General features: G+C 45.3%; 6 protein-coding genes across 6 annotated transcripts; 3 read left to right on the top strand and 3 right to left on the bottom strand.

The window, feature by feature from the left end:
* Positions 1 to 3,570: 3,570 nt before the first annotated feature.
* On the top strand, positions 3,571 to 4,398 carry PHALS_08536 (Uncharacterized conserved protein H4; the record flags this gene model as incomplete). Its single annotated transcript, XM_024723901.1, has 1 exon — positions 3,571 to 4,398. One exon carries the CDS (start codon positions 3,571 to 3,573, stop codon positions 4,396 to 4,398), a length of 828 nt encoding a protein of 275 aa, XP_024574832.1.
* A 445-nt stretch (positions 4,399 to 4,843) lies between these two features.
* Positions 4,844 to 5,920, bottom strand: PHALS_08535 (dnaj homolog subfamily b member 4-like; the record flags this gene model as incomplete). Its single annotated transcript, XM_024723900.1, has 1 exon — positions 4,844 to 5,920. One exon carries the CDS (start codon positions 5,918 to 5,920, stop codon positions 4,844 to 4,846), a length of 1,077 nt encoding a protein of 358 aa, XP_024574831.1.
* Positions 5,921 to 6,181: 261 nt separating this feature from the next.
* On the bottom strand, positions 6,182 to 7,756 carry PHALS_08534 (t-snare family protein; the record flags this gene model as incomplete). The annotated part of the gene is made up of 7 exons (XM_024723899.1): positions 6,182 to 6,304; positions 6,369 to 6,786; positions 6,847 to 6,982; positions 7,049 to 7,119; positions 7,197 to 7,277; positions 7,632 to 7,641; positions 7,741 to 7,756. 7 exons carry the CDS (start codon positions 7,754 to 7,756, stop codon positions 6,182 to 6,184), a joined length of 855 nt encoding a protein of 284 aa, XP_024574830.1.
* Positions 7,757 to 8,386: 630 nt separating this feature from the next.
* On the top strand, positions 8,387 to 9,548 carry PHALS_08533 (Nuclear pore complex component (sc Seh1); the record flags this gene model as incomplete). Its single annotated transcript, XM_024723898.1, has 3 exons — positions 8,387 to 8,398; positions 8,471 to 8,905; positions 8,970 to 9,548. 3 exons carry the CDS (start codon positions 8,387 to 8,389, stop codon positions 9,546 to 9,548), a joined length of 1,026 nt encoding a protein of 341 aa, XP_024574829.1.
* Positions 9,549 to 15,804: 6,256 nt separating this feature from the next.
* On the top strand, positions 15,805 to 19,157 carry PHALS_08532 (Tetratricopeptide-like helical; the record flags this gene model as incomplete). Its single annotated transcript, XM_024723897.1, has 9 exons — positions 15,805 to 15,831; positions 15,946 to 16,245; positions 16,303 to 16,392; positions 16,472 to 16,561; positions 16,625 to 16,717; positions 16,782 to 17,198; positions 17,254 to 17,318; positions 17,384 to 17,893; positions 17,966 to 19,157. The coding sequence occupies 9 exons, from the start codon at positions 15,805 to 15,807 to the stop codon at positions 19,155 to 19,157; spliced, it is 2,784 nt and encodes a 927-aa protein (XP_024574828.1).
* Positions 19,158 to 19,354: 197 nt separating this feature from the next.
* On the bottom strand, positions 19,355 to 22,864 carry PHALS_08531 (-like protein; the record flags this gene model as incomplete). The annotated part of the gene is made up of 9 exons (XM_024723896.1): positions 19,355 to 19,369; positions 19,413 to 20,893; positions 20,951 to 21,806; positions 21,924 to 22,010; positions 22,107 to 22,143; positions 22,199 to 22,262; positions 22,323 to 22,476; positions 22,548 to 22,614; positions 22,683 to 22,864. The coding sequence occupies 9 exons, from the start codon at positions 22,862 to 22,864 to the stop codon at positions 19,355 to 19,357; spliced, it is 2,943 nt and encodes a 980-aa protein (XP_024574827.1).
* Between the last annotated feature and the right edge of the window lie 4,076 nt (positions 22,865 to 26,940).

Below are 26,940 nucleotides of genomic sequence, written 5' to 3'. Positions count from 1 at the left end.
AATCAGCGTATGTGCCGGAATGGTGACAGCGTTTAGCTTTTAGTAAACGTGAACAATACGCCACTTGCCGTTCGGTTCACGAACCCAAAACGTGGATGTCGACGGGGGAGACTTGATCCCACACACTCGTGTTTGGCATACAAGGTCAATGACGTCACACTGCTCTTTGGGCCGGGGCCCAAACCTCGGCCCGGAGGTAGGACCGACGGCGGGTCTTTGAAGACGATGTAATAAATTCCTACACCAAGGAATAGTTCGGATCCGAGGGATTTTGAAGAATCGACGATCCACTTCGTGTGTACAGAGCCCTCTTGGTGTCCTCCAAGACAGCTTCATCCAGAAGCAACGATGAGTTTATCTGCTTGTTGCCACCTTGGCTAAATCACCCTCCTTCAAGGCACCGCCGTACTCCTCGAAAAACATCTCGTCCAGCTCAAGAAGAGCGCCCACCGCAAGAATAGCCTCGGGAGTAACGTCGCTGGCTTTCACTCCCGTCATATCGTTGACGAGGGTGTATAACTGTGTGCTATCGTCTACGGTAGACACCCTGGGTCAGGGTCGACTTTCTGTGTTTTGCAGAAGATATATGTCTTTGCCATCTCCATTCTATAGAAGTTCTACGTCTCATTGAGACCAGTTGGAACACGCTCTCAGCGTCATCCAGTGTTCCCACTCCCTGCTTTATCTGAGCCTTGATGTTATTAACAACATCTGACGGAAAGCTGCTCTTCTTCCAGTGGATAACGTGGCACTCCACACAAATCTGAAGGATCTTGCCCAAGATGCATCGGGCCTCGTCCGACTATGCCAATCTGAGCATTCAGCAACCGCTTTGAAACGTGAGCAGTGCCTCAGTCGAATACGTGTCACTCCACGCGCATCACTGGGCCTCATCGGACCTCGTACGATCATGCCACTCTTGGCATGCAACAATTGCTTTGATTATTAGGCAATGCTTAGTGGGTTGCATGCCACTACACATGCAGCCCACGAGCACCTTCGATATTCGACAGCCAAGAATAAGTTCATACATTAAATCCAAGTCTAAGACTAAGCAGCGTTCCACGCTATCAAAGTCAAGAAGCTTGACTCCGAGGTCCACAGGGATCCTCGGCAAAATGACACAAGTCCCCGTCGCTAAGAGAACAGCGATTCAACCTCGCTTTCAGCCCCTCAGCATATAGCTGAATTCATACCATCGTGGAGCGTCGAGCATAATTGCCCGACGCACCTAAAGTGATCAGGAGCTTTCAAGGCTTCTCAAAGCCGTTTACGGTCGCTTTTACGGCCAGCAAGCACGGCTTGCATACACGTTCCATGTTCTAGAGCACTGAGCTCTTCGGGGCTGCCACTGCTGCCCTCTACCTCTTTAAGGCCCAACAGAGCTCAATTCTTCCCCAGTAGGGCACCCCTACTGAAGATCTGCCGTTTCCCCGCGACGAATCAGACTGGTGAGAAGTGGGACGTCGGTTGAATGAAACTTGAAGCGCCTTGTGCAGGGAACAAATGGTCCGCAGGTGGCGGGTGTCTCCACAGGTAGATCACCATTGGGTTTTAACGCTACCCGGCAGATCGGAGCTCTCCCTTCTCTTTCTCAACAAAGCTAAGATCCATTGGCTCAGGCCCGCTCGACGAGATGCTAGAGTGTGCATTCCAATCGAGCCGCGCCGACGTTAAGTTGATTTCGGCATTCAGTGCCACATTTAGCGCTTTCTCAAAAGAAGACGGTTGTACTCAGAAGACTTCTATTCTGGCCACGCCAGTGCGGAGGCCCTCCATAAAGACGGTCACTGTGATCGTCTCAGGGAGAGGATCGGCTGCCAACCGTGCAATGAGAGTACGCAACGCTTGGACGAAGCCCAACAACTCTTTCTTTCCCTGTCGGACGGCAAGGAAACGCGATCGCACCGATATGCCTGGTTAGGCGGCGAAAACACTCGTTGAAGCTTAAGCTCCATCTAGGATGAACATGCTGCTTCCCCCCAAGCCCCAGACGTCAGTTCCCATTCTCGCGCTCGATCACCGTACTTGGAGATAGCTAGCGCCATGCGCTGATGTTCCTTTCAGAGCATGGTGGATGTCATAGCCATCTCAGTCTCTCTCATAAAGAGCTGAAGATTCTCTCCATCTTAACCCTCGAAAGTCTTTACGCTCACCATGAGCGGCCTGGGTTGGGGGGGGTCAGTCGTCGACGATGGCATTATGGACGCAATCACCACCGACATCTTCTGCTTTAGGTGCTCTAACAGAGCATTTTCATAGCTCGAAAACGCCTCTAGGCGCCCGCTGATCGTTTCAGATCCTTGCGAGGCGAGATGTTGCACGCCTCCAGGGCCAAGCAATGACATCAGCTTTTTAAGCCCGTCCTGCATGCCCTGGGGCAAAATGAGAATTGCTCCATCCTAACAGATGATAAGTCGTAAGGACTCAGGTGTAGATTGACTACGAGTGCTACGAAGTGCAGCGGGGCTGCCGTAGCCCATTGCTTAGAGAAGCGTACTTATGGTCACCGACCTTCGTTCTATACTAGATCCAGTATGACTGTAGCAGATCCCAATCCCCTACCTCCAAGAGTACCCAAAACTTAACCCAAGGCAAATGAACTCTTCCATTCAAATCAAAACTATATTTATCTGATTTATTTGCGGCTAAGCCGCCTATAAGATAATGATAGGTTTTCCTAACTAAGCAGAAAACCTAATTAATATGCATAACTGATGGCAGTCCCGCCGCGTAGTGGTTTCTTGTTTTGGGTAGCCACACCATTTTGTGATTACGCCGACTTGTGTAACCTTTGTACGTCACACCATCTTGTGCAACCTCCACTTTTAAACCAGGGTACGTGTAACCCCGTTACAAAAGCTCATACAAATTGCTGTTATCGTCAGTAAAAATTTTGTTGTTTCCTGTCAGCATTGCGGTTGGGCTCATAACCGCTGAAGCTGAGATTGTTAACAACAGTATGGGGAAATTGAAAGTGAGCTCAGAATATACCAGAGAGCATACCTCTATTCTATTTCGAATGTTTTGGAACTGTGGAACATGCTGCACATGTAGGATGAAACGGATGTCGATACATCCTTTACTGGAATGCAAGTTTGCATAGTTTTTTCCGAGACTTGAATGCCATTTTCTGCCAGTCTCGCATAATTCTGATAATTGTTATATCTGACACCTTAACAATTCTTAATATCATAGTTAAAACAGGAATTTTCAGATTGTGACGAGAATAACGCTATATTCTCACTGCCCTATAGAGAATTATTTCAGCAAATTTTTCCTGCTTTACAAAGTTTTGAAAAAACTTAATATTTCTTGAGTAGATACTCGAAGATATATATTAATGTAAAAAGCTTTTCGAAAAAAAATGTCGCAAAATTACTATGAGCGACAGCTTAATTTTTAGATACCTAGTACCTGTCAGATTTAATTCAGCTTCAAAAGACTCACAGCTGAGATCATCGACCTCCTGTCAAAGCTGATATTCTGTCCTTATTTCTATAGCCAGTACAACTCGTAATTCTCGAATAGCATCGCCCCACGCAAGGAAAATCTAGCTATACACTCATCATGGCAAACATTCCAATCGAAGATGACGTGCGGGAGCTGCTGATCTTAGAGCGCCAACGTACGACGGCACTTGAGCTTGAGGTTAAGTCACTGCGAGCTTCTCTCGTGGCCTTAGGCGAGTCGACTGAGTTTGAGGAGGAGCGCATGACTAACCGCCTTATAAAGCGGCTGCACGAAGTCAAAAGCGAGAAAGAGAAGTTGGCACTTGAGGTGGAGCGCGAAGAAGAGCTTTTGACAAATAATTTGCAGAAGAAGCTGAATCAGCTGCGCAAGGAAAAGATTGATCTAGAAAACAAGTTAGAGAACGAGCAAGAATACATTGTCAATCGCCTCTCGAAGCAACTAGATACCGCACGCGCGGAGAAGGAACGACTTTTACAAGAACTGCAGAATGAGGACAATGGCGTCCGAAAGGCGCTTGAGTCTCAGGTGGCCAAGATTCTACACGAAAAGGTGCACTTGGAAAACGAGCTGGAGCAAGAGCAAGAATATCTAGTCAATCGTTTGCAGAAGCAGCTTTCGGGTTTGAACAGCGAGCGACGTCGTATGGAACGCAAACTGGCCAAGGAGAACGTAGCGTTAATTGATCAGATGCAGCTTAAAGTTGATGTCCTCAAGCTCGAATGTGGCGATAATGCTAATGCTTTCGCCGATGGCGTTAACAAGATTTTGGCCAAAGCTAAGGAGCAACAAGCTAAAAAGGCAGCAGAGGTTGTCAAGACCACAAAGGACGACATCAATATTCAGAGCTGGGCTGCCTCCTCCGGCTACAAGCAATTTACGCCTGAAGGACTCGTATACCAGCACATTCGCCGCGGCACTATGTGAAATGGTAGCTCAATTTTATTATCCACTTTTGCTGTTATGCTGGTTGTGGCCGTGTAAGAGCTAATGCGTTTGCTGACCCGAAATCCAAGACAGAAAATACTCATAAAGTTAAGGAGAAATGAACTTTTTATTTGGAACGAAGTGGATTTGCAGTGTATATTATATGTCCCCATGCGCTACTGACACGTTAGAAACAGGACTGCCAAAGTATATCTGAAACTTCTCACATCGATCTTGGCAGTGTATCATGAAAAAAGCCATCGGGCTCGACCTTAGGAGAAGATGGTCAACTTGATGACAATCAAAAGTGTTCCTGAGGAATATCTGGAATCTAAACAAGGAAGGTACTTTTTGCAAAATTAAAATATTTAAATACATTCATTTTAAATTCTTATTAAAAATGTGTTACATTCGTAATAATAGTATTTGTTGAACCTAACTTAGCTTACAAGGCTTGGCGTATCAGATTCTTCTGGGCATCTGTCAGATGAGTGGGAAATTGCACGTCAAACTCCACTATCAAATTACCTCGCTGCGACGGTCTCTTTTGTAGTGGCATGCCTTCACCTGCAATCACTAGCTGAGTTCCGGGAGAAATTACACCGCCAAGTGGAACAGGAACTTCCCGCCCATCCAAAGTTTTTATTGTTAGTGTTCCATTGCCCAATAATGCGTCACGCAATGACAACTTCGCGTGATATTTGAGGTTGTCACCCTCCCGTTTAAATTTGTTGTGTGGTTTTTCCTTCACCACGAACACGATGTCTTGAGCCGGTCGTCCAGGCATAGCGTCACCCTGGCCTTCAAAAGTCACCTTCGTTCCATCCTTCCAACCTGGCTTAATGTTGATTTCTAAGATCTTCTGTTCCTCACGAATTTGATTTGAACTCGGATCGTGCACCTTGCGCGTGATTTTTAGCTTTTTGGTGCATCCAGTGAACAACTGCTCCAGCGGCACATCCAGTTCACTTTTTAATAACTGTGCGCGTGGTTGACGCTGCTGACCAAAAGGATCACGGCCACCAAATCCCCCGCTCCTCATACCACGCATACCACCAAAGCCCATGTCGCCAAACATGGAAGCCATTGGATCGTTGCTCTCGGCTTCGTGAGGATTCGACGTGCCGAAAAATTGCTCAAAAATCTTGGACGGGTCAGACGAGTGGAATGAAAAGCTGCCACCAGGGAAGCCACTTGAGGACGTCGTGAAAGTAAAGCCGCCCGGCATGCCGCCCATGCCACCACCCATACCACCTGGCATGCCACCCTCGGGTCCTTCAGGCCCGGCGGGCTGACCTTTAAGGCCCTCCTCTCCGTACATGTCGTAAATTTCGCGTTTCTTCTTATCACTAAGAACCTCGTACGCTTCGCCGATCTCCTGGAACTTTTTTTGAGCCACATCACTGTTGTTAGGATTCTTGTCCGGATGCCACTTTAACGCGAGCTTGCGATACGCCTTGCGTAATTCGTCGTCCGATGCGCCTTTGGCAACGTTGAGGATTGCGTAGTAATCCTTACCCATGGATTGTGATTTTCACTTTTGTGTGTATTAAAGTTAGTGTTCTTGCGCTTTATTTGGTAAATTCGATTGTGGGGCTTCATAGGTTGAAGTGGATGCCAAGCCTTCGCGAAAATACTAGAAAATTCGAGATTACCCACGCTTATTGGTCAGATATGTGGGTGTCATTTGCGACAAAAACGTTTAAATCCAGACGATATATTTCGAGCAATAAACATACATTTTTTTAGCATGAACAGACGACCAACGTCATACTAGATGAAACTATTCAATAAAATGCAAATCAAATAAATGTCTTACTACAAAATCATCTATTAAATTTCTCCTTTCACGACGCCTTCTTAAGTAACAGCGCAATGACGACAATTGCCACAAGAATAGAGACGCCTACGCCAAGCAGACAACACATTTTCTTTCGATAAGACTTTTGATACTTAATGGCCTTTTGCACCTCTTGGTTGCCCTGTTCCACATAATTGGCAGCTGTGCGCACTTGAATGTCAATCTGGTCAAGCAACTCACCCTGCTGCTCTACGAGCAACGCCAAATCAAGAAACATTTGATGCAACTCCGCCACACTTTGCTCTAGCTTTAGCACGTCCTGATACTTATCCTGGCAATGTAGGAAAACGTCGGTGATAGATTCCGCAGCACCGCCTTGCAAAATGGCGCTTTTATAAATCGATCCAGGATCTCCGGATCGCATAACAGCGTCAATCTCTGCTTCGGACGCGTCTGGTTTCACAATTTGTACCTGACGTTTGACTTTGTTTTTCATATCGCTCTTGTACTTTTGTTGAGCCTTTTGATAGTCTTTCATGGCATCCATGAACTTCTTCGTCAGCGTGGCGCACATATTATCGCGAATTCTAAGCGTGAATATTAGTGAGCTACTACCAATTGGCAAGTTAAGATCGCTAGGATCATACCGAACTTCAGATAACGGTGTGTTCTTCTCTTTTTTCTTCTCAGCCGATTCCTTTTTGAGTCTTTCCAGTAACCCTTTGGCATGTGCAGCTAAGCGATTTGTGGTCTCGATCACAAACCCGAGCTCAGAACTGACCACTGCGTAATCAAAATGATATTTAGCAAAGCTACGACTTGCCAATGGTAGTCATATGATTCATAAACCTTGCTCCTCGATGTTTGATGTTGCAAGAATAGCTTTCTTATTAAGCTCCGTAATCTGCTGCGATGCGAGGCTTTTTCGATAGGCAGCCAAGTACACAGGTAAATTCTACATAAACGTATTATTTAGGCAAGAACAGCACAAATGTACCTTATGTTAGCAAGGTCCATCTGCATGCTTTCGACATCCTTAAAGAACGTTTCCATAAATTTTGGTCGAACAACGCCCCGACTACATATAAATGCAACCAAAATGAGCTCCTCAATACCCTCGTATAAAATCAGAAGACACGACTTACCTCTAGTCATTCACGGCACAAGACACAACAAGATTGGCAATTAGCAATGATTGAACACTGGCAAGATGCACACACAGACCTCAACATCGATTGTTATCTGGTCCTGAGGCGGCGCCTTGCCTTTAATCTCTGCGAGCCGATCCAACATGTTGCAAGCTCCACAAACTCGCCGCCTCTAGGTGTACTACGTACAGGTTGTCGTCCTTTCTTCAAGCATGCGACGAAGCAGATCAGTTGTTTGTAATTTTAGATGTGAACAGAATCAGTTGCCAGGCCATGAAACGAACAAGCAAAATTCTGCAAGTTAAATCAAAGACAATTAATAATAATTCTCAATGGGACCTGGCTCCTGACACTGACTTGAGCTTAGTAGCTCATGTATTTTGCAAACCTTACCATTACGGCGTCCCATCGTCCTCATTGGCACCAATACCCTGAGTTTTGCACAGTTGCACATAATTGTGAGATGTAAGGATAAATCAGTTTCCCGTAGCATTATAGATAATGCTTATAATTTTTCAAAGCGTATGTGAAATTACATGGTTATCCATTGTGTATTTTACACAACAATAAAATCTCCAAAACAAAAATCCCGTAAAATGGCTGTGCTGTGCGGTAATATTCTTAAAGAAATTTCTTTCAAGAATATTAAAGCTTTCATATCGTTAATGCGAGAATCTGATCGTGACGGGTCGCATGGACATTTCGCTACTACAATAAGTTGACAGCTCCATGCTCGTACGTCATCTCCAACAGCTTAAACTCCATATACTACCTGCAGAATTTTCTGTTTGGCAGTAATTATAATGTTGTAGTTCGATTGGTCACAACTGCAACGAAACATTTTCAATTTCATACTTGCTGCGCACAAGATTGAAACGGTACCATCTAAAACTTTTCTGTCGAAATGTTCGTGGAGATACCAAATAACGAATTCTTACACACAAGTTAATGTTACTTTCTGGTATTAATTACTTAGCTTACTAATTTTAAAGCCCAATCAAAAGAATCTGACTGAGATCATTTTCAATTTTGCATGCACATGGACGCAATGGTGGCGAGTTCTCTCTTTGACTAGCAACTTGATGGCTATACGCTAATCTAGTCTTCCTGCTTCTTCCTACAGAAAATCTTTCGGCGGTTTCCGTCACAACACTCTGATTTTGTGCACGACATGAGCTTTGACTTTTATGGGAAGAGATTGGCCACATGCAGTTCGGACCGCAAAATCAAGATCTGGGAGGAGCACGGCCAAGACTGGCGCCTTGAGCACGAGTGGAATGCACACCAGGCTAGTGTCTGGAAGGTGGAGTGGGCACACCCAGAATTTGGTCAAATTCTAGCTTCGTGCTCTTTTGATCGCACTGTTTCAATCTGGGAAGACCAGGGGTTGTACCTTAATGCATCGGCGAATTCTTCAGACTCAACGGCTGCGAATGGAGTTGCATCTGTTACAAGTGCTGGCAATAAGGAAGGCTGGCGCAATCAAGCACAATTAGTGGACGCCCGCGACTCAGTGCACGACGTCAAGTTTGCTCCCAGGCATTTGGGATTGCGACTCGTATGTCAAAATTTGATGTTTTGTTTTTCTTTTACTGAACAAGTACTTAAGATCTTTGCGATAGGCAACTGCATCCGAAGATGGATTTGTGCGTATGTACGAAGCCATTGATGTCATGAATTTGTCACATTGGCCACTGCAGGAAGAGTTTTTAGCGGATAAAGACGGAACCACTTGCGTGTCGTGGAACAAGTCGCGTTTCGATGTCCCAATGATCGTCGTAGGTGGCAATAGTGATGTGGCTAAAGTTTGGGGATACAACAACTCGTACCGTAGGTGGCAGATTGTCGTGGAGCTCGCTGGTCACACTGACGCAATTCATGATGTGTGCTGGGCGCCAAACATGGGCCGATCATCGCATTTGCTGGCAACAGCGAGTAAAGATCGGACTGTGCGCATTTGGCGTCTGACGATTCAAGAGAACGATCACTTACATGCTGACGTAGAGGAGGTAGCACGGAAACACCATCACGACTCAGAAGTTTGGCGTGTCGAATGGAATGTTACTGGGACAATGCTGGCGTCCTCTGGCGACGATGGTACTGTACGCATGTGGAAGAGCGACTTTGAGGGTAATTGGGTCTGCGTCAATACGATTTGTGGCGACTTAGATCCGGCTGTTTCGCCACCTCCGATGATATAGAACACGTCGAGGATTTAAAGCAATTTTATGATCTACATCTTGATGAAATTCCTGAACCCTTTTGTAAAAAATTAAAGATATTTTAGATAGAAATTATAAAAATTGTTTCAATCAGATTTTTCATTAAATTTTAAGAGACTTGCGACAAGTATGGAAAGTAGCGCCAAATTCTGGCCATTTCTGATCTAGACCGGCCACGTGAATGCTGAATAAGCCAATCGGCCTGAGCTACTTGCCAGCAGGATGAACACTATCCAGCCGAACGCGCCTTGCTTGTACATCGTGTGTCAATAGAATAATGCTACTCAAAACCTTTTTGCAGTTTACAATTAAATCGTGTTCATCAAGATTGACGCTAGTAAATGATGACCCACTTTGCTTTTAGAAACGCACGGAGGTTCGATCCGTGCGCTCCCAAAAGCAAAACCTAGAGCCTGTACAGTAATTAGGTGTCTCGCTAGCTCTGCTTTATCAAGAGTGTATTTATAAAATTAATACTATACCAAATACAAACATACCTCAAAAGAAAGAATCTCTTCTAAGTTCTGATGTGTGGCTGTAAATACCGATACTTTGGATTTTGATGAATATCAACAATTACATCAAGTTGCAATGGGAATCGCGTGCAACTGTGCGCTATTATTTTTAATACGATTTCAGATGTAAGTATACAATATTACGTATATGCTCCATTCTGCCCTTCCGACCGAACTGTTTCAGGAAACTGCGCAAAAGGAACCGCTCCAAGAGCAACTGTGTGCTTGGAATCTGATCCCACCCCCTACGCTTACCGCACCAGCTTTTGAGACTATAATCGATCCAGAGTCTTCTCCCGCACACAAAATTAAACGTCTTTACGAGTCCTGACAAACGGTGCGATCTTCACGACCACGCGCTTAAAGAAATTCTCGATGGGAATGCCAAGGTGTACTTATATGAGAACGGTGTTATGGACTGTCCGTGTTCAAACAAAATATTTTGGCCCTCACTCATCCTTTCCCGAGACGAAGTGGCTTCTTTCTGCTGTACGAATCTCGGACTCCGTCTCCACCGACATCCTGCCTTGGAGCTCACGACAGTGTCCAGCTCGTTACCAACGGGCTAGATTTTGCTCACGAAGTTTTGCCAGCTCTAATGCAAGCGCAAAAACCACGCCAATTCATGCCCAAATCAGAACACCGTAACTAAGGGTTGAACCGTTTCAAAATGATAGTCGCGTTGGTGCGGAGCTATTATACGCTTATGCTTGCGGGTCATTCGCCTACAACAAGCAGAAACGTGGGCAGGAAAGTCGCTTCTCGAGCGCTTTCTTAATCTGCGAATCCTCACTCCCCGGGATTACCGCTTGCGCTTAGAGCAGCAGTGATTGGGGAAGCCCATATCCTCCACGAAGGATGTAATATCGGTTCTTTAAGCTGGCAAAAGTGTCCAACGCAGCTCTGGCAGAAGTGTCCATCTCAGCTCGCAAGCTGAGTGAAAATACCCATCTTTGGGCTATATAAGTCAGCTTTAGCGAGCGCACGTACGTCCAAGGCGTTGACCCATAAATGCCTTTGCAATTTACAGAACACGAGCGTGCGTCGAGAGCAAGCCATTGTCTCAGTTTCTGCTACCCTCAACCCCGCTCATCTCCATGAGAGAGCCATAGCAGCTACCGACATATAGTCATACTTAACGCAAGATCGGTCGCCACTCATGAGTGAGAAGCGCGCAGCGACGAACGACCTTGCCCGTAACCCAAGGGAGATCGAGGATGAATGTGCGCCATGTCGTATGCGGCCGCAGGCCCAAGGCGATCTCGACGACGTAGAATCATGAATTCTAAATGAGTGTATCTCCTGCTACCAGTTACAGCCCTGGATATACCCATCAAACCACTGAAAGTTCTACGCGGAACTGGCCCACACCTTGCTCAGCGAGCAGTACCTGTGGAGGCAGGCTGGCTCTCGTGAGCTCTCTCAGTTGTGGTGGCACGTTAAAAACCTCCGAGATACTCGGCGTGCGTCCGAAATAAAATGAGCTGGATCTTAGGTACGCCCTCTGAGATTCGCCATCGCATCTTATGGCTTGAGGTACCGCTAGCGGCTCACGATTGGGTCGCGTAATTTTTTGGAAAAGAGGTACGGCTGATTCTAGGCGCCGCTCTGAGACGTGTCAACAGGTTCAGCCCTCGCCGTATGTGGTGGCACTTCAGGTCGCCCTGTCAGCAAAGTATTCCTATGACATTATTTGTGGTGTTCCAAATGACGCGTTCGGTAATACGGATGTCGTGGTCTTTATGGACCGTCAGAGCAAGATGTCTCACCGCGCTGCTGCCAGCAATCGAGTGACCGGTGAGTACAACTATTGTTTGACAAAATGTTTCGCCAACATGGCTAGCCGGTAGCAGTTGTATTGGCAAAAATTTTGCAATTATTGTTCAACGTACTCATCGCCAAATTGCACATGTCGACTGCAACTGGCCTAGAAAACGCATGATTTGCGTTGTGCTGGCTGTCTTCTTGATGATTTCAGCCCGACTTTGGTTCGAAGAAAATAAGTGAGTTTATCTCAATGGGATTGAGCGTCATCTGCTGGGTGCGCGACGCTAGGCTGAGAGACAGGAAGTACAATAAAAGCAACACGTAGGTGAAGAAGGCAGGCGAAAGAAAGCATGATTGAAGTGGGGGAAAACGTTTCTGATGTGGTAAATTCACCTACGCATACTAAGTTGCGACCACGCCACATCGGACCGCACACAGACGTAGCGAAATGAGACCTAATTATTCTCTTAACCACTTAAGATTGCGAATATCTTCTGTGTTAGGTAAAACTGCCAAAGCCTGCCATGACCACGCCCTTACATGTGAGTCGGATATATAGAGCTCTGCCGTAGATACACATACATACGTTCATTCTCACCCACTTACACACGTTGAGGCACCAATACTTAGCGCTAATTGAGCAGTATATCTCTTCTCTTCGGAGGTGACCAACCAAAGGAGTATTATGCTCCTGAGGATTATATCGTGAGACACACTGTGTTTTTACAGCTCTGGCTTACACGATTCTTAGCATGCAGCCATAGCGGTACAGGCCCGCAAATGACGCTTTAAAAAAGCAGCATTTGAACTCCAAACCGCAGTTCTCCTATGCTTTCAGCAACGCAACACATGTTACGTCTGGTCTGTACGCTGTACGGATCGCCACGTTACCTAGAAACGTGACCAATACGACACGCGACAATTCATAATCGAGGAATCGCAAAAAAAATATTGGCTGTCACATTACACTGTCCTAGCTTTACTTTACTTCAACAGCAAAGTCCGTAATGAAGAATTAACACTTTGTTTTCTGTATGAGATTTTGGTGGCGACGTCACTGCGCCCAATGCGCACGGTTTATATAGATCCGCATACAGGCTAGAGCTAAGCAGACCTTGCCGAGTGGAAATTCGAAGCCTTCTGTCACAAATGGGGTGGTTCTATCTAACAGCTTTTAGTCGGCGAGGCCAAAACACTAATCTCGCATTCAGGCTTGTTACAAACTGCTCAGAGTAAATACCAGCCTTTTGGAAATACAGAAATGTCACATAAGACGTGGAACGGCCGATCTGGATCCGAAAATGCCAATAGCGGGTCATGCACCAGGCTTTCTTTTACAACAGTAAAAATCCATTATTAAAGCGCATCCATTCTTTTTACATCAGTGGTTTGGCTAGCCTCTCTGCCCATTTGAGCCACCACAAAGTAGCTTCAATCGGTGTGGAGGAGAAGCTGACGATACGGATCAACATGCTGACATCCGCCTACCAAAAAGTATATTTGCCGCAAAATCGAGATTCAGTCCCCACAAAAATGAGCGTCATGCTTTGAGTACGTACAATTATGACCGACCAGCAAGAGCAACATGCAGATGCCAGAGGCAGACAGAAAACTTATCAATATGTTCTGGTATAGAAAATCTAACCTATAAGTGCAGTGTCTGGAGTCCAAAATACTAATTTGCGACTCTACCGGAGGTAGGAAAGATTAAGCGACACTGTTCATCATCCAAAGTGTATGTTGTATTCTACGTATGTTTACTACGCCAAACCGGGTCGTACGAGCCATTTGGATAAATTCGTTTGCTGACGACAAAGCAAAGTTCCAATTCGCCCCTATACCTGACTGATTTAGCACAGCGACAAGGCTCGGAAGCGCAAGGATAGCGTGAAGTAATTTCGTACAATTGTTCAGCGTTAAGAGCGCAATTGAAACGTGGATTGCCTCAGTATCAGCCAATCACCCAGCCTCTACCAGAATCATGACGTGTCGCCTCAACCAAAACGGCTCACGAGTGTCAGTCGTGGGAGGACGTCCTGGGCCGGCACTGCTCGATGAGCAGGGGGTGGCTCACTTTCATGTGAAAGGATAGTATGCCGATAGGCTCTCAAAGGAGAAATCAGTGTCTGGTGAAGCGGAAGGGATACCCTCACATCGAGACAATATAAGTTTTGAAGCTTCGCCCCGGCAACAATGTTCTGCGTCATTTCTGTCACGGCTTGGGACATTTTCTGCCCTTACCTCCGTGATAAAATAAACAGGGTCACTCAGTGCAATATGCTTTCTACCCGCGATCGCGGTCCGACATTGATCCAAGCTCGAGGCTTGCCCGATCAGGCTCGTAAAGATGAGCGGAGCTGTTACAAGCAGCAACAGGAGGTGATCATTCCCCCCATGTTTTCGTCTTTGTACTTCTAATGTCAAGCATTCTACAACTGTCTAGTCTGACATCTGCTTCATTTGTATAGCCGCAACTCAGGTGAAAGAAACTAGCTTCTTCACCCAGTGCGTAAACTGAGTGATTGGCAGTTGTGCTGGCAGTCAATACTATATGTACAGACTTAATGGATGGGTGCGTATTATCCTAACCACTGTATATATAATATCCCGCGGTACTTTGATAAGTGGTGATTTATTATTTCTCTCTCTGTTCGAGCGAAAGGCCCTGATGAATATGCGTGTGAATGCTCTTCCGCAATGGAGCAGGTGGCGTCTAAAGGCTTAATACACGACGTGGTTGAGTCTGCAAAAGTTGCAGCAACTCTTGCGCTTGCAGACCGGCAAAATTGGCTTGCTTATCCAGGTTCATCTCTTTAATGGCTCAGTGGACGTCGTCGTAAGCTCCACAGTAGGGTGTCTTAGCATTAGGGAGCGTGCATGGAATGCAACATTAGGCAGTTCGACTGAAGGCTTCATCCTGTGAAATGACATTGCCGTTTGTTTGACTCACAGTGAGGGAATGTGTGCCGGGTTGGATTTATGCGAGCTGCTATAACCACCTTCGTCGAAAATACACCTGCTTCATGGTGCGTGGTTTGTAAGCCCTTGGCTCCGGTGATCTCGCCTCAATCAACGGCTAAGCCAAATGGGCACGTTAAGAGGAGGACTTTTGATGCAGATGATGCTCAAGCACTAATAATCGCAACAGGAATAGAAATGCTTCCAATGCGCAGTGGGTGCTCGTGATTCTTTTGCTCTTTTACGATGTCTAAAATACGAAGAAGTGCAGTATAAATTTTGTGAGGTGTGCAACGGGGTACGTATAGTATTATGGTGTACGTACATCTTACACTTTTGTCACTGCAGGACCTCAGATTTCAAGTCAAGTAACAAGAATTATCATCAACGTTAATGGATTTGCTGAAAGCGGCAAGTTGGACCGTTTTTTGGAGACCGCTTACGAAGTGTACAACGCCATGATCACCAGAAAAGGATCGAATTGAGTAGGTACTCTCTGAATTTTACATGAGCTAACTTCATCACAACAAGCTTCATGCTGTGGACTCGATTTATTCTTCGTCGTTTTAGACTGGTGAGACTATAATACGATGACTTGTTCATACCCATTGTCATCAGCTATAACTTATATAAATCCTCAAGCAAAGGCCGAGGTGTCTCAGAAGACGTGAATTGAGCTTTGATCTCGTAGTCTAGATAAGTGCTATTGTTTTTTTTGTCACGTGACACGGTGCGCTGTTTAAAGTAGGGTTATCTACGTGCATGCAAACTGCTTTGGCTTGAGCTACATCTGTAATCTTGTGTGTTACAGTAGTCCTATCACTTTTTTCGTGATGATGAGCTCACGAATATAACTTGAAAAATCCGATCAGCACTCTGTAATTATTTGAAATAACTCATGTTTTAGAGGTTTGTAGCAGCGTGACCAATAACGATAGCTTTTCACAAATTGGCCACTCAAAGTTCCTAAATCTACTCAAATTAGCAATTGCATTATGTATACAATGGTTGACGAAAATGAGGTAATGACGATGGGATCAGCAAGAACTTCGGATGTGGACCCAAACGCGCTCTATCGCAATGAAAATAGATTTGTGGATAAAGATATTGATGCATCATGTGATGGCGATGTTTAGGATCGATTGGTTGACAGTGGCGATGAAGTGCAAAGTATTGTCGAATGTGGCATAACTAATACTCAAGTGGCAGATAACGAGATGTCCCTCGGCGAGACTGAGGATGGTGGCTCGGTTTTATGCGGGAAAAATCCGCTTGTTACGGGCTTGGCTCCAACTACTAAAAGTGTTGACCGACATATCTCGGTACTAATCCACCAACCTGACACCAATCTATACTTTGATCAATGGAAGCGTAAAATGAACTCAAAGAGTGCAGTCAAAAAGTTACGTATGGCTCTCGAGGAGTTGTTGCCACGGGTATGATGCAATATTTGAGAGTCTTTTGGATTTATCTTGGTTAAATATCTGCTTTAGTTAATGGGAGGTCGAGACTATGCAGGTGCGGCAAAAGTATTGGAGATAATGTATCATCGATTCCCAGTCGCACCTTCGCTGTGTGTTGAGGTTCGTGCTGAAAAATGGCGTTATACAAGGTTACAAGTCAGCGGCATCGATAATAGTCTTGTCATATGTGGATGTATAGGCCAGTCTTGAAATCTTGCGCCGGCAACCAGACTACCGTAATGACCTACTAGAATTTTACGAAGCTGCATTAAACGTCGAGCATATAGATGTAAGCGCTCTTTACTCTTTTCTTACGACAAATTTAGCTTTACATCGAATCGTGGTGTAACAGAAAGGTTTGATTTTGAAAGAAATGTGGCTCTTTTACATTGGACATGGAGATTTCTATGAGGCGTACCATTTGTACCAAGACAAAATATTGTTGGTAAGCTACTTCTTATTTAATTCTTTCTCACTCATTTGATTGCTCTTGCCTGTTTGTGGCTAAGATCGAGGAATTTGATAACGATGCGAGATTACTTGCAACTTTTGGCATTTTGTGCTACTGGCTCATGCTAATTGAGTCAAAAGAAATTCGCGATACGCTCAAACGGGAAGAAACGGACTGCGATGAATATGAAAACGGAGATGTGTCTCCTCCCATTGGCGATACGTTTTTTGCAAGTGAAAATATCGAGTCGGTGATCGAGTCTAACTTCTTGTTCAAAACACCAATTGGAGCTCACATTCTTTATCAGCATGCTACCAATGCAATGAGGCGAGCAGGGGCGTTGACTCCCAACTCAGCTATGTTTGTGGAGTATTACGTGCAGCTTCTTGTACTTGTAGGGGACATCCAACCAGCGTGCGATTATCTTGAGAAATTCTATCATTTGAATCCTGATAATCCCCATGGGCCAAGAATGGTACGAATTTATAATGACAGATTCTGCTTGGTGGCTCAACGATATTTTTCTCTAGCTGGCGCGATTTCTAGGCTGTTACTATCCGGAATCAGTAGATGCTCAGGTCACCGTGCTATCAAGGTAAACTTCGCTTGAGGACCTTTATATGGTCTTATTGTCGATACCAACACATGTTATTGTCGTAGATGGATGAAAAATGATCCTTCCTGTTGTTACCCGCTAGAAAAGCTGCTGGAACTGTCTAGTGCCGGCGCGGTGTCATCATTCGCTTTGACGAATGTCCTTGTCGACGCGCTTGACACCTGTGGAAGCGACCTATATGTTATGAAAAACCCGAACCTAGCTTCGACACTGTGGAGGAATCTAGCGGAGCTGGTGGCGGCAATGGAAGAGGATGAATTTTTATCGGACCAAGTGGAAGGAAATGATTATAATTTTTCGCATCAAGTGACGTTAGCAGACTTGGGAGCCCAGAGACTGTGGTGGAAGAGAATCTATCTTGCCAAACCAAGCACGGTGGAGGAAGTCGTCGCTATTGCAAAACATGACAGTTTTCTTTTGGAGATATCCATTTATCGTGCTGCTGTAGCAGAACGGCTTTTCTCTGGTATTATTCCAGTCACAGAAGCTTTGCGTTCTGCGATGGCTTCGCTAGATGTGACATCCAACACTCGGCACATTCGCTTGTTTAAAAGGTAAGAAATTTCTCTAAGGATTGTTTTATAACCGGATTGGGATACAAGCTAACGTTAGCCATCTTCATTTAGCTTTTTTCCTAATCCTTCAACGATAACTCCAAACGTTGCGACTTTTTGTAGACCATTTCATACCAAGGGACTTATTCGTCTCATTGTTGACGAAGACAACAATGACCAGAGAAAACTTTTACTCCCTGTCTTTAAAGGAAGCTCAGACTCTATTCACGTGATAGACCGTAAATCGATATTGGATAATGAGACCGTTGGCGAGAAGTCTGAGGTAGTGGTCACTCGGTTTGGAAAATCCGAAAGTATTGATCCGCAATTGGTCGAAGAACTATACGAAGCTCTCGACACTGAAATCAGCGATTCTAGCCGGAAGACGAGAATCAATCAGCGAAAGCGAAAAATTGGTGCTATTTCTACTACGACTCCTACATTAATCCCGGCTTTTGCTTATATGGTAGAAGAAGAAGTCTACAATAATCCAGACGCCACTTTGCGTCACATTTATTCGACGATATACCTCAAACTTCGCCGCTCAGATATGTTGGTGCCCACGTCAAAAAGCGTTGCATGCTGTATAGATTTTTTTCGAAAACGTTATAGGCAAAATCAGGAAGATTACGGTCATGGCGGTCTGTTGATGCGATATGAAGAATTTATTGTTACATATATTCGTCGCAAAGGAGTCAATAGTTTCGACAGGATAAACATTGATGCCGCAAAGGTAGTTTCGGAGATGAAACGCTTGTTGCCCAGCCCACACCCACATCTTCCCGACGCAAAAATTGTCAAAGAGACAATATGCCGTAAAGTACCGATGTTGTTACGTGGACGAAGACTTCAGCTCATAGAGCTCAAAAAGATTTTGCTGCCTATCCTAAGGCAGCTTGTGTACATCGACGACAAGTTGTTCGTAGATGCGGTGTACTCAGTGATCAAGCGAAATAGACTTTTAGGTGTGCTGACATATGTAGATATCAAGCATGCAGTGCAGAATATGCTGCCGATGCATTACTACAGGGTGCTCCAGAATATGCGACCTCTTCTATTGAAACGAATTACGTCACCTGCTTTCCGGGTTGACTGCAACACTGCAGAAGAGATTCTTAAGAAGATTAAGAAAAAGAAACCAATGGTCGAAGAAATAAAAGCGCTGTTGTGGGTGGAAAGATACGAGGCTCTACACGGGCGGTTTATTTACGACAAAGACCCACCGGCAATGACCGTGAAAAATATAGGGATAGACTCCGCCTGAGAACACGAAAATAAGTAATGACAGCGACTAAACCATAATGTCGACACCAGCCTTCATACTTATTACTAATTAGTGTACTCAGTAGACTCTAATGGAGCTCAGGAACTATTGTCAAGTACGTTGTCTAAACATCTCTCCGCGCCTACGTTTATCTTGATGAACTACACACCAATCCGTATTTGATACGGTCAAATTATCTATCTTTGCTGCTTCTACATGAGCACCGTCAGCAAATTCTGCTCTTAAAGCGCTTACGGCCGACTGCCGGGCCTCAGCATTTGGATGATGTTTTGAGCGCATCAAGAGCCGCTGAAGTCGGTAACAGCATATGCGGCATCTTTGAAAGGTGCATCGATTTTCAAGTTGTATCGTTGCAAAACATTCTGGAGACTTACAAATGAGTTGAAGACGGACCACAGGCACAGATTCTTCGTGTGCAACGGTTTGTTTTTTTGTAATAGGAGCTTGCGGTCGGTTTGCGGACCAAATCACGCGAGAGGCTTCACTATCAAGGTGATTCACCAGCGCCAATTTTGTTTGGTGACGTGCCTTTCGACGAAATTTGCAAATATTTGAAGCAGTGACACTGGATTCTTGGACCACGATATTCTTGGCGCTAGATAGAGCAGGACTTAGAAAACGCTCCAAACTTCCACGATCACGAAGAGTTACACGCAACATTCCAGTCGACTCCTTGTCACGCGTATCAGCTAGGAATTTGATAAGTGGACGTGTAAGCCAATGTGGCAACAAATTTAATAACAACATCCACAGAATGACCTTGTGAGCTATATTTTGAAGTGAGAGATTGGAACGGAGGTACGGAATCCATTCTATTGAGTCGTTCTTCATGACGCTGCGCTGGTAAGAGCCCTCTGTCTTAAGAAAACATACGCTTCTTCCTCTATCTGCTGCAAGTATCCATAGGCCGTCGTGGGAGAGGCTAGATTGCTGCCCAGCTTTCTCAATGTCTACTGAATATCGTTTAGCTTCAACAATAAACTTCACATCGAACAGCCCTGAAAAAAATGCGTGCGCGGGCTGATTCCGCTCTGTCGGTTCCCAAGCTACTTCTAACGATGATGCACCTAATCTTGCTGCTATTTCGCTCAACTTTCGTACCACAGCATGCTCCACTCCACGATTTAAAGCACGACAACTCAGTATAAAGCTGTCAACACGCAATACTTTGGTCTCGCATACATACCGAAAGAGTACCACACTTACAAGACCGTAGTGGCCGAAACGATCGGTCACATGTGCGCAAAGTACTATTTTCTCCGATGCAGCGACATAGTCTAGCAATGCTTCTTTTTCGAGACGCTTTGTGAATGTCGTTGCCGTATTAAATTGATTCGTGCGCTGGAGAAGCTGAAGAGCTCGTGTAAAGGATGGGCTTCTGTTGCAAAGTTCTTGTTTTTTATCGAGTTCTTCAAAAACAATTTTTACATCAAGAGCGCTTAAAAAAGCCTCATGCGTCGAAAAAGTTTCACATAGTTGATTTCGCTGAAAATTTTGCTGGTATAGTTGTGTTCGCGAGGCGTCTTCCATTGTACCGTTTTTTGTGGTTGTATCACATGATCTTGAACTCAAACATTCATCGAAAATCCATTCGTGAAGTAGCACCGAATCACTAAATTTTTCTCCCAGCGGAATTACCGTTATGGATGGCAATGCCGTTTTGACTTCGCTGCACTCTAGCGGGTTATCATCAATAAATATGAACGAATCGATCCCTTGACAAAAAGTAATTAGTCAAACAAGTGTTGGTATTAAAATGCTTTCTGACTCACCGAGATTAAGGTCCTTCGCAAGTTGAACAATATTTTCTGACTTTGGTTTCCAGTTTATCTTGGTAGCTACGACATGCTTGTCTAGATTGAGCACCATGTCATCGCGACGTAGTGTAAATGCGTCCAAAACGTCGTCTAGTAAATTTTTACTGCAAAGTGCAAGCAGCATTCCTTTTTGCTGCTGCGCAACAACAAAGCGCTGAAGTGAGAGAAATCGTGGTCCAAGATCGATCCCAATGGAGCCAACTTCAGCAATTGCACCCCCCCATAAAGTATTGTCACAATCAAGTACAATCACTTTTTTTGGATTGCTAGTAGGTCGATATAAACGACAAATCTGCCTGCAGAGAGATAGACTGATAACATTGAGCATCGCTTGTGTGTACGGGGAATGTTGGCGCTTGTCGGTAATCACATCATAGTATGGAGTCGTGTATTGCTGGTCATAAAGGGCCAGAAGCTGCTTTGAAATCTGCACATCCACGTGTCTCATGGTTTTAATTTGCTTTTGAACTTTGCATTCCATTGCATCGAACATTGTTGTCATATCCGGAGGACAAGGGCACAACAATACCAGAAGAGGAGAAGAATTAGTCATGGAATCGTGCTGTTCAATATTGTGAAGAAGCTGGCCAACACCTCCATCGCTATTATGAGCGATAGCTTGATCTTTCTCTTGATTCATGCAAAGAGATTGAAACTCGGGATGCACCACTTCAAGGTCACTTAATCGGACGAGCAAGATAATTAAATCTACTGAACGTGCAGGGTGCAGAACGTCCTTCGTCCACTCGTTAAAGTTAGTGAGACTGCCATACCGCAACCAATGTAAATTGACATTGATATTCCACACAGCCTGAGGACACGACAAAACGTTATGATTAGCGGTGAGAGCAATTACACTGGCGATGATGACGGCGTGACTGGTTCGTACAGCATCCCGATACCATTTTAGACGGACAGGCTAACATACATTAGCTAAGAGATACTGCAGCGGTACAGCGAGGGCTTCATCGCATGCAAAGGTGCCTCCGATAGCGATACGCTTACATGCCATGGACTATACTATTGCTCACTTAATGTAGCGATTAATTAAGTACGAACTCATGTTAAGGAATACTAAATTGTATGGAGTATCTGCAATAACTCAATCTACCGGTGTTCGATCATACTTAGACGGGTTGATACGGTACCTAGGCATCAAATCAGAAAATCATAATATAATAATACACCATCAAACTTGCTCACATGTTGCCGTATTGGACCGTAGGTGTATGCTCACTGTCCACGTCCACAATGCACACTGCCATCGCTGCCATACAGTGCGTGATTTCGTGAGCTCCCAGTAGTCAGCAATAATATCAAAACTCACTATTAGCGTCGAGTACGCGGTACGTGATTGTGACCACAGATTCACGAAGACAAAAGTTAAGAATAGCAACGTTAGTCTCCGGCTTGAACACACCGTGGCATGTCACTCCCTCAAAGCTCCACTCCATAAAAATGCCTTGTTCGTCTGGAATAAACTGCGATTGATGATCAAGATACCATCAGGTTTCAACGCATTTTAAAATGATCTTCGGCGTCAATGGACGACCTGCACCGTGTAAGCAACAGCGAGATCCTGCTGCTTCAGCGTACGGCCAAATGACCATCTCAGAAACCTGTAGCGGTATCATACGATATAAGACAAAAAAAGCTGATAGCAATGAAGACAGCGAAAATTACGCACTGTGTGTTGGGCTGGCGCGCCGCATCTGCATCCTCTTCAATAAATACGACGCTGTTCGTGGAGCGAAGGTGCTGGAAGCCAGATCCGAAATGGCGCCACTCTAAGTTGCGCTTCCAGAAACCCTTAAGATACGCGCAGATATCTCCACTTGGTATAGCATAGCTTTTTATTGCGGCAGTCATACTGACAAAAAAATATGTCAAAATATCATTTAATAAAATGCTCAAAAAAAATTATCAATATGTGTGTTTGATAATACAGAGAGCTGTGGGACTTAAATGTTATTTTTGGTTGGATGATTCGTTAGCATAAGAGATGTAGACCTGAGTGAGTTGAATAACCGGAGATCAGTAACAGGAAAACTGCGGCTTAAATTAAGCTTCGTGCTGTGTAATAACTGCCGACTAAAGCTCTTCAGTTTTTGTAAATGGCCGCGTAGATAAAAATGGCAAATATGTCATAGAGCGTATTTTGCTGTACGCATTCATTAGTATCCTCAGAAGTACCTGGATAAAGGACCATATATAGTACTCGGTAGTGACCCGAGAGACATCTTTTATCATGGATAGCTGAATGACTTTGATAAACACATTCTAATTTGAGCAAGTGTAAGTATACGATATATCCAATCGGCCTTTGAACGCATCCTCTGTGCGCTTCTCGATGCGTCTCTACGAGTAAAAGCTTCATCGGTGTAAGTTGCGTTGCATCCTCGTTGCATCCTTGTTGCACTTCTTTTCAATTTTCGACGACTGAGTCTTATTAATATTATAAACGCTGATACAAAGTGCTCAACACCACGGTCAGAAAAATCTTACATTTTATGTTGGCTTGAAGGATTAGCGCAGTTAGTAATCAATGGTTTGAAAGCGACTATCAGTCCCATGAATTCGCTCAGGTGCGACAGATTTTTAGGTACTTTTAATCGCCCGCCAGCGTTGAAGGATCTGCAAGAATTCCACTTGCGGGAAAACCAATACTTTACGCCATGTGTATCCTCTTCTCGCTGATAGGAAGTATAAACAGTCAACCTCTTACGCAGGGTCAAATCTTCGGAGGCGCAGGACACCTTCTAACGAATAAAAGAGCTTGATTGTACTTTGTGGACGTTGAAAGCAATCAAAATAAGCCCTCAGAGGCGACTATATCTAAGATATGTGGGGATCACAGCCCAGACTTGCTGACTTTCAACATCAACGTTTCGGGTTTTGCAAAGCCGCCAAAAGTTTCGATCGGTTCAGGAATGTCGTGCAATTACGTATGAAGCGCTTTTGCTAAAAACGTATGACAAGCATAGGTGATGCCGAGTGCGAAATCTATATTTGCGCGTCTCGTGACAAGAACAATTCTTAGCCATATTTTCTGCTGAGATTGAAGCTTCTGACAATGTGAAACGCTTCATGGCTATAAATCTGAATCGATATATGATCCAGTTCCAGAATGACTTGGCAGAAACGCCAAGAGCCACGAATCGCTTGGAAGTCAGAAGTGCGAGGTGCCACGAACTTCTCTCATAGTGGTGATGTAGGTCCCATTGCACATGATGTGTGGACCACATTAACTGTACAGCCTGTATAGCTGTATATCCCCTTTCTGCTCTGTTGTATCAGAACTGGAAGTAATTATCAGGATAAGGAGGCTAAAAGCCTCTTGACTATAAAAATAAATGTCATCTACCTACCTCTCTTCTACATAAGCCAACGGCCCGCTGGAAGCGATGAGGCGTGCCAGTTGATCTAAGCTTTTCTCAATAAGTGTGTGTACACGACGGGCAATTCTCGTTGCACTTGGTAGCACCAGTAGTCATTCCAAAGCCGTCTACTTCAAAGAATTTATTGATAGATGATGGGGACACCACAGGCGGAGGTCGTCCTCAGATTAACAGGGAGGGATAGTCGTTCCGAACACACTCGCAGTGGAAGTGTGTGGTGAAGCCGCGAGTTTTAATCGGAGATTACGGTGTCCGATATGCTCAATTTGGATCAAGAAGCGATACTTCTAGGCTTAGCAAATTTTGCTATGATCAAGCATTATTGACATTATCGCTTAAATTCGTGATAACCTTAGTCAAGTGGCCTTTGCCATGTCGTATTTGGATGGCCGTGCGAAGAAGTGGATGATGACGTGGGAAGTCAACTTCCCCGGCTGCTTACATGACAGGAGCATAACTAAGCCATGGAATTGATGTTTCTGTCACCGAATGTAGTGTTCCGGGAACGGCCAAAGTTTCTGTCACGCCGTCAAGACAACGGAACGTTGTGCGACTACGCACCTCCTACACAGGGTCGACAAATGGCCCCCGCGGTAAAAATATGAATTGATGTAGAAGCTTTGGGAGCTTCGTGACAGCATATCGAGTGAGCCACTACCAGAGGCAGTGATCATTACCGTGTTTATGGAGGGACTCAATTATGGTCCTCCTAAGCCTGAAGTCTTGCGCCAGAGTCCGACGACTCTGGAAGATGCGATTATGATTGCATTGCGTGCAGACTACTGTGAGCGTCAAGCTTGTGGTCAATCGTTCCACCCGCTTGAAGCAGTGACTGCTGCTACCGGAATTTCGGAATTAACGGGCCCTAGCGCGGCAGCTGTCCGTAGGCAGCAAGTTCGCTGTAACGGCTGCCAACAATTCGGTCTCATCCGCCGTGATTGTCCAAGTGAGAGACGAACCTCTCAGTACGGTTCTCGTCGGAATGGTCTCGAGTAACGTGGTACAAAAACCACGAGGCGTTTGGGAAACGCCGGAACCCAGTAGATATGGGCGGTTTACTGGGGCAGTTTTGAGCCCTTGTAAAGGTGGCGGTAAAACCACTCGTGAGGGTTTATGCTGCGGGGCTGCCATAGCTCTTAGCTTAGAGAAAGCTCACTAAGCTCACCGACCTTAAGCTCGATACTAAAACCAGTACGAGCGTAACGGATCACAATCTGCTACCTATAATAGTACTTAAAACCTTAACCGAAGGCAAATACACTCTTTCGTTCAAATTTGAAACGTATTTATTTGTTTTAGTTGCGGCAAAGCTGCCTATATTCAAATCTCAAGCTTTCCCAATTAAATAGTAACACCTAATCAATATGCATAACTACTGGCAGTCCCGCCACGTAGTGACTTCTTGTTATGGTGTAGCCACACCATTGTGTGAATACACCGTCTTGTGTAATTCACATGTTTGTACGGTCACACCATCTTGTGTGACCCCCCCTTTCATGCCAGGGTACGTGTAATCCCATTACGCTCTCCCCCATCAAATTGTGAATACTCACGATTCACATTTATTTGTCGCATTGTGCGAGGCTCGCAATCTATGACAGCTAAACGCCCCCAACCTTTCTTCACGCATTCTCTGCTCAATAAACTGTATCTAAGACACGAAAAACACCCAGCCTCACTGGTTACGAGAGCGTCCGCGGGCAGATCCCTTTTATGTCTCCTACACGCGGTGCATATCCGGATAGTACGTCCGAGGCTTCACGGGAAGCACATCCCAAGCCTTCGGGAACCGGGCATCGCCACGGGTGACGGATTTCCTCGTCAAAGATTCGGAGGAAGTCGACTACGAGTCGGATACTCCTTTCTCAGGATGGGAAGAAGAGGAGGGCAATGTGCGCCAGCGGCACGACGTGAGCCCTGCTCGAACCTTGCAGACACCGATTCCGTTTCCCGACCTCTTGACTTCCGAAGAAATTGGCATTTTAACCAATCACCCCGACGAGGCACAGGAGCAGCACTTGGAGGCTGCCAACAGGGTGACTCTCATACTCTCGCATTCAAGGTCGGTCCTAGACCCTCCCCTCGTGTGGAATACGGCTTCCGCTCGGCAGATTCCGCTACTAGAGCGAAAGACGCGATCACTCGATCGCAAGGCGTCTATGTAGTCGGACCCGTCCACGACACAAGCCGAGTTTGACCAAAAAAAGCTCTCCGAGCTCGCTTCTTGGTATTCTTAGAAATCCCGATGGATCCAACCGCGCTCGGCTTTAATTTCAAAGAGGAGGCGCTGCTGTGCCCGCAATGCGGACTATTCCTGTGGTGTTCGCCCCTGGCGAAAACGCAGCAGATGATGAAGAGCTCTTTGAGCGGTGGGTGCAGCGGCAGCGGAAACTTTTCTCGCTGTCTAATTTACAGCGGAGGCACAAGGAAGTGGGCATGCACGTACAACACCACCTTCGATTCGAGTTTGCCAAACTCAAGGCGCAACGCCGAATTTTTACGTATTGTCACCCTGCGGCATATGGAATAATCCATCATGCTCCCGTA

Source organism: Plasmopara halstedii, assembly GCF_900000015.1.
Source record: "Plasmopara halstedii genome assembly, contig: Scaffold_323, whole genome shotgun sequence".
NCBI classification, from domain to species: Eukaryota; Oomycota; class Peronosporomycetes; order Peronosporales; family Peronosporaceae; genus Plasmopara; species Plasmopara halstedii.
This window is presented reverse-complemented; position numbering and strand designations above follow the sequence as displayed.